The 7,302-nt window shown below is 38.9% G+C and overlaps 1 protein-coding gene across 1 annotated transcript; it reads left to right on the forward strand.

Moving 5' to 3' along the window:
- The first annotated feature begins 4,212 nt into the window (after positions 1 to 4,212).
- Positions 4,213 to 7,296, forward strand: LOC118156980 (band 4.1-like protein 4B). The gene is made up of 6 exons (XM_035311238.1): positions 4,213 to 4,365; positions 4,961 to 5,048; positions 6,116 to 6,204; positions 6,532 to 6,601; positions 6,774 to 6,943; positions 7,037 to 7,296. The coding sequence occupies exons 1-6, from the start codon at positions 4,328 to 4,330 to the stop codon at positions 7,125 to 7,127; spliced, it is 546 nt and encodes a 181-aa protein (XP_035167129.1). The 5' UTR covers positions 4,213 to 4,327; the 3' UTR covers positions 7,128 to 7,296.
- Positions 7,297 to 7,302: the final 6 nt, after the last annotated feature.

Below are 7,302 nucleotides of genomic sequence, written 5' to 3' on the forward strand. Positions count from 1 at the left end.
AAGGCAGGTACTGAGGAGGAGAGAAGTACATGGAAGGATGAGAACTAAGGTTCGTTTGAGGCAGTTTGTTTTGCAGATAGGGAGGAAACTTGTGTAATGAAGCTTCAAGTTCACTTTTTGTAAAAGAAAGTGTCATGATCTGGATCATTCTAGGCTTAGCAGCAGCAAAATGAACTGAAGTGAAAAATACTGTTCTTGTTCTGCTGCTGGCTGGCAATGACACATGGAGTCATGCTACTAAGAGGCAGAGTCTCTAAGTTTAACAGAGCAATGAAGATAACTCAGTGATTCTAGATGGACTTGACAGTTAAAACTGGGAATTCATTTCTGAACAGCTATATGTATAAATCTTAAGGCAGAAGCTTATGTCTTGCTTTCCATTTGCACCTCTCTGGGACAGCTCTGATAGCTAGGTGTGCAAAGAACTGCTGCAGGCAAACTCCATTTGTGGTTTTAAGGTGGAAAAAATCTGGAGCCCGTATTTGATTCATTGCTTCCATTTTCACAGATAAAAACAATGGTAACCTCACCCCTGGTCTAAGCAAGTATAACCAAACAAAGAATGATAGGTTGATGCCTCAACATTTTGGATAGTAATTAACACCTGTGATTACTAAGTAAATGTAATACAATAGCCATCCATCATCCATTTGTGGAATATAGGTATTTATAATATCTCCAGTTAGGTATCAAAACTAAGACTTCTTGACACTGTATGTGGGAACATATCTGAGTTGTGGTATTTTTATGTTTTTCTGTGATCTATTTTTGTTTTTCACTATTTTGACATCATTGCAATAAATTTATCCAAAATTCTTTTACCTACTGCAACTGATTTACAATCTCTGTTGGCTTATGCTATAATAAGCATTTTCTATAGCATTTATTACATTTTTATTGATACCGGAATCTTTTAATTTAGCAGAAGGGTTTAAGGAAAGGTCAAGCAATTATTCCCTCCCCAGTAGGTTACCTTTACTCTAAACAATCCAATCTTTCTTCTTAGTTTGGCTTTCCTCAAGGTAAGGAAGAGGCTAAAAGGCTAGTTAGGAATAGGTACTCTAAAGCCTCTGAAAAAAAAAGCCCTCTTCTATTTATGGAACATCTTTAAATTTCATCATATTTTCTTTATCAAGGAAATTGTTATGCTATGTTAATTCTTTCTTTGTTTCAAACAATTTCACAGGCTGGCATTTTGTATGAATCCTCTTTCAAACATAAATCGTTGCTTTGCTGCCAGCCCTGTGAAGGAATTCTCTGGAAGACGACATTGATTTGCAGTATGGCATAACTTGTAAAGCAGATGCATAATCACATGTTTTAATTAGGGGTTAGCCACATAAAGGTTATAAACAAAAATACTTGAGTTATTGCTGGTAGAATAAGTTTTTAACTATCTCATTAGTCTTGTATGGGTTTTGTATGTAATCAGGTGTGCTTTTGAAAGTAGTAATTAAACTCAAAAGGAAAAACTTTTTCTCAGATTTCCAGCTTTCAATTTAGAATTAAAAGACCATCATCAGATCTCTTCATATAAATACCATCAACTTTTTTCTCTCTGTATGAACGAATCAACAGTGTATTTACTATGAACGTGTTTTTACACTTCTCAAAAACTTCTAGAAAACTTCTTTTAAAAGTTCCCTTCCGCTCATCCAGTTATTTAAGAACATAGATAATTAATACAAACATGCTGTGTAACACACACTCACCCACCATAAAGAGAATAAAAGAGGATGGGGCATTCCAAAGTATGATGTTCTGTCATAAAACCCCAAAGCAAGAGATGGGTCCTCTGCTCTGCCCGTGTTTTGAAAAATATTAGTGCTTCTGAGCCAGATGATGGAGAATCCACCACACCTGTGGGGAGGTTATTCCAATGATTCATTGTTCTCACAGTAAAATATTTTTACTCTTGTGTCCAGTCAGGACATCTCCTGGTGCAACTCCTACCCATTGCCTCTTGTTTTTTCCCTGTGTCTCCTGGTAAAAAGGGAGTCTGTCCTTTGTTGCCACCTTTAAATGCTGGAACATAGTGATGGTCTCTCCCCTGAGCCTCCTTTTCTCCAGGCTGAACAAACCCAGTTCCCTCAGTCTTTCCTCACATGGCAGGCTTTCCAGTCCTCTGATAGTCCTAATGGTGGTTCTTTGGGCCTTCTCCAGCCTGCCCACACCTCTTTTGGGTAGCAGGGACCAAAACTGAAGGCAGTATTCCAGGTGTGGCCAAACAAGTGCAGAGTGGGATAACCACTTCACTCTCTCTGCCGCTGATGCCCTTGCTGATGCAACCCAGGGTCTTGTTGGCCTTCCTGGCTGGGGCAGCACACTGTTCACCCATACTGCGTTTATAATCCACCAGGACCTCAAGGTCCCTCTTTTCCACACAGCTGCTCCCTAGCCACACAGGCTCTTACTAGCTGTTGTTCTCAAGACCATTTCTTAGAACTCTACAGATCAGAAGGATGACAATTTATTTGCCAGAAAATGAGTAAATAGTCAGTGCAGCTATTGAGAAACAAGGCTGCAAGGCTGATTTTTTTTGTTGTTGTTTGTTTGTTTTTCTTGTCAAATGAAATTTTGCTTCATTGCTTCTGCCTTAGCATCTCTCCTGGCATATTTTGTCCTACAAATGATACTTTTGAACAGTGGTTCTCATCTTTACATGTCCTCGTTATGGCATAGTCAGCTTTCATTCTGCACCTTCTCTCAGCTAAATGGTAGAGAAATCTCCCATGTTTTTTCTAGATGGTTGTCAACACATCAGACTTAGTTTCATACTCTTTTTTTTTTTTTTTTTTTTTTTTCTCTGAAGTCCTTCTTACTGATGTGTTGTAGCTCCCCTCTTACGTACTGGAGATCGGACTGCCAGCAATTCTTAGCACCATCTGTGTTAAATAGGCTTCCAACCTAGATAAAGCAGCAGCAAAGCTGAGATGTCTGTTGAAGATGTATAGATAAGAATACTGGAAGTAACCACGGAAGAATACTGATGAAAAGGAAAGGGGAAAAAATGTGTTACAAATGAAGATCAGTGAACTCTGTTTAATATCCTCGGGAATGCCAAATGTCGAAACCAGGACCAAATGTTTGAGCATAGCTTGAGTACTCAAACACCTAGTATGTTATTGGTTAACAGATCACATTTTAAATGTAAATTCATATATTTTAATGTATCCTGCTAGGTATTTTTAAAACTTAAGAAACTTTATTTCCTTTAAATATTTTAAAATCCAGAAAAGTGGTTGAATTAATGATTTATGAATCTTGGTTAGAAGTTTTTGGAAATTTGTAAAACTGCCCTGGAGCACTGAAACTGTTTTCTTCAAGGGCTGTCATTTCCCTCTATATTTTCCTAAAGAGACAATGACTTAAAAAGCACTGGTTTGGAATCACAGCAAATGTCAGGTGATGTGGTATTGCTGAAGAGTGTATTTGCCGCTGATGTTTGTGTCTCAGACCTGAAGCAGTGACATTACAGTGTCTGTGAGGCTGAGAGGTTCCCAGACCAAGGCATGTCTCAGGCACAAGACAGCTAAGGGCATAAGTCATTGAGATGTGCTTAACACTTGCATATCCTGGTGAGCTCAGCAGAGTTTGCAAGTGTTCTGCTCCTAGAAAAAAAAAATATAGCAGGCCCTACCTAAGTCAGTAGAAAGTGATACCTCAATTATAGAGATCCTTCAGCATTGCTTTCCTTAAAAATTACTTAACCTGAATATTACATCAACATCATGGCTTAAAACAAACAAACCTTATCACTAGTTTCTTGAGACTGGCTATTGTCTTTGTGTTTGGATGGCTACGCTAATGTAACAAAGCAAGCAGCAGAATGGGGAATGTTTGGAATGAGAAGTATGATGTCATTGCAGTGAGAGGAAATTTCAAAGTAACCTTTTCTGAAGCAGTAGTGCATTGATTTTTTTTCTTTTAATAGAACTTTATATCCTTTAAATACTTCAAAATCCAGAGAAGTGGCTGCAGTTCTTAGATGTTAGAATTGCTTACCACATCTTAAACTGCTCTTGTAAATGAGTTTATTTCATTTTGCTGTAAGAATTGTTATGAGTTTGTGGTGGGGTTTTTGATTGTTTTTAATTTAAAATATCAGCAAAAATGTATTCTTCTACAACATACTTAAACAGATTAACTATATCTATGTGGAGATTATGGAATTCAGTATTTCTAGTCATCCTGTTTTTTTTTGTTTGTTTGTTTGTTTTAACTTTCCAACTGATTAATTACAGCTGAGCTGGGAGAGTGTGAACACCCAGAGCACACACCAGAACTAGTGTCTGAATTCAGGTTTGCACCAAACCAGACTGAAGCAATGGAATTTGACATTTTCCAGAAATGGAAAGAGTGCAGGTAGGATACCTGTGTGGGAGTGGTGTCTAGCAACAGAATGTTTTCTTTTCTTCCAAAGTCAACTATGTCTACAAGTGTCACGTTAACAAACATAAAACAGCAATTACGTGAGTTGAGAAGTATACTAGACAGAAACCTCCTCCCCGGAAATAACTAGTTTTAGTTTAGGGAAGGTTGGTGGGGTAAGGGTTTTTGTTTGTCTTTACTTTAGGTCATTTTGTAACAGTTCAAGCAGTCCTTTTTTTATTATTTATTTTTTTGTACTGTTGGAAGCAATCCTTTCTCTTTCATGCATGCACAGAGTTCTGTGTTCAGGATAGTAGCAAAAACTTTTTCTGTGATTTTGTTAAAAAGGTACATTTCAGTGATCCTGCCTTACCTGAGCTCTCATCCTTATTGGCAATTTTAGTCCTTTTTCAGTTTTTGTCACTCTGATCTATTTTCACTTGGAAGAAAGTAAAAGTGTAAGATATTCTTAAAATCCCCTTTAGTGTCATTAAGATCGAGGGCCAAAGAAAAGGAGCATGGAAACAAATTTTAAAATTTCTAAAACAGACAAAAACTTTGTATTTTAAACTAATTTTTATGTTCTTAGGGGAAAGAGTCCAGCGCAGGCTGAATTGTGCTACTTGAACAAAGCAAAATGGCTAGAAATGTATGGTGTAGATATGCATGTAGTTAAGGTAAGACCCATGTTGTATTTTATTTTACTAAGATGCGGCCAGAAAATTAAATGAAGATGCTGTTGGCAATCCAGGCAAAATAGACTCAATTCAGACAATGTTTTAATTTAATATACTGTCAATTAACATAAAATTTTAATTACTGGTTTGGGTACCAAGGGGAAAAAAATAAGACAATAAAACAAACACAGAAGCTCAAACACTTTCCCTACCCATTCCCTAGACTCACCTTCAGTCCAGCACTACTACTCCCCTCTTCCTAGCATCAACTGCCCCTGTTTTTCCTGCAGGTTACACTCAGTCCCTCCCAAGGCAAGCCATAAGGTTGGGGTTATCCACATAACAGTTTCTTTGTGCTGGTTCTTACTTCTTTCTCACTTTTCTCTGCTGAGCTGTGCTTGTTACTGCTGTGTGGGTTGCCCACAGGCTTATGTTCCCTCAAGGCCATCCTGCCCCAGGGGGATTCTCTGTGGGCTGCAGTCCCTGGGAGCTCTCCCTTCCCCAGTGTGAGGTGCCTGTGGGCCACGGCTCCTCAAGGTTAGACCTGCCCTGGTGCGGATCACTTACAGGCCACAATCCCTCAGCAGTGACCCTGCCGTGATGTGAGGTGGCCATGGGACCTCAGATGTACTGTGGGCCCCCCTGTGTGGACAGGCTGTTCCCAAGAGTGCTTTCCCAGTGTTGTCCCTTTCCACATGCCTTTTCCCATGTCCATCAAACTTTCCCTTTTATGCCTACTTCCCCTGGCAGCTACAGCTTGCTCTCAAACATGTGTGAGCCACTGTCACACAAACATGTGTGAGCTCCTTGGGTGTCATCTTTGAGCTCCTTGGGTATCGAAGCTGTCTGAGGCAGCACATGGCCTCATCTCACAAAGGGTGTCCTGCAGCTGTCTGCTGCCAAAGCTCTCTGATTTACACCTGGTACAGATGCGTATTCTTCTGCTCTGTAATGTTAAAAAATGCAAACTTTATTGTATAGTTGAAAACATCTGGATTTTGATACACTATGTAGAAGATTTACACTACTAATTACATATTGATTATTGATCCTGTGCTTGCTTGTAGGGAAGAGATGGTTGTGAATATGCTCTTGGACTGACGCCAACAGGCATATTGATCTTTGAAGGAGCAAATAAAATAGGCCTGTTCTTTTGGTAATCTGTTTTTTTTTTTTATATTCCTTTCCGTTAAAATGTTGGAATTCTTCTTTACATAATGGGGTCTTGACTATATTTTTAATGAAGATTGAATCTACAAGTTGAAAATAGATTGGAAGGTAAATTGGCCTGGTTAAAAGTACAACTAGCAAATAATGTGAAATATTTGTTAAAATATAGTTGCATTTCCAGGGCTTCACAACAAAAGTATTGTATTCTTAGGTGTTCAGGATTGCAAATCCCTCATACAGTTTGGGGGATTGTCCTAGATTACAAAATGATATTTTTCCATTAATTTTCTGTTTGCTTCCTGTGTGTGTTTAGGCCTAAGATCACAAAAATGGACTTTAAAAAGAGCAAACTAACACTTGTGGTTGTAGAAGATGATGAACAGGTAAATTTCTTCACTTTCTTTGGCCTGATCCAACAACGTGCAGAGAGTGCTTGGACTGATAAGAACACAAGGGAGACTCAGCACACTGTTGGACCAGGCTGCGTTTCTCTTACCACAAGCAGTAACTAATGTCATGCATGCCAACTTCCAAAGCTTTTGTTTCTGCATTTAGGGCAGAGAGCAAGAGCACACGTTTGTTTTCCGGTTAGACAGTGCCAAAACGTGCAAACATTTGTGGAAGCGTGCAGTGGAGCACCACGCTTTCTTCAGACTACGAGCCCCAGCAAATAGTAAATCTAGTAGATCTGACTTCATAAGGCTGGGATCACGCTTCAGATTCAGGTATTTAGCGAAGTAACAAGATACTTGTTTTACAGAGGAGCAGGTATGGCATCCAGCAAAAGATAGCAATTAACTTTATTTTTGTATTTGAAGTGGGCGGACAGAGTATCAAGCCACACATGGGACGAGGTTATGCAGAACTAGCACATTTGAAAGACGGCCCAGCAAGCGATATCCTTCTTGAAGGCATTCAACATTTAAAGGCAAGTGTAGATGCGTTTGCTGAACATGCAGGTGTCATGCAGGTGTGTTAACTCATGACACAAATGTCATATTACAACCATAAAATCTGTATCACAATATAAACAGAAAAACACAATGTCAGACCACTTAAAAATCAGAACTGACATGTTTTTTCC

This window comes from Oxyura jamaicensis (assembly GCF_011077185.1).
Source record: "Oxyura jamaicensis isolate SHBP4307 breed ruddy duck chromosome 2 unlocalized genomic scaffold, BPBGC_Ojam_1.0 oxy2_random_OJ72, whole genome shotgun sequence".
In the NCBI taxonomy this organism is placed as follows: domain Eukaryota; kingdom Metazoa; phylum Chordata; class Aves; order Anseriformes; family Anatidae; genus Oxyura; species Oxyura jamaicensis.

Bases quoted from the DNA above. Each gene is read 5' to 3' on its own strand.
- LOC118156980 (XM_035311238.1), top strand. From the start codon at position 4,328: ATGGAATTTGACATTTTCCAGAAATGGAAAGAGTGCAG. The intron at 4,366-4,960 runs GTAGGATACCTG...TTATGTTCTTAG, and splicing joins CAGAAATGGAAAGAGTGCAG to GGGAAAGAGTCCAGCGCAGG. The intron at 5,049-6,115 runs GTAAGACCCATG...GCTTGCTTGTAG, and splicing joins TAGATATGCATGTAGTTAAG to GGAAGAGATGGTTGTGAATA.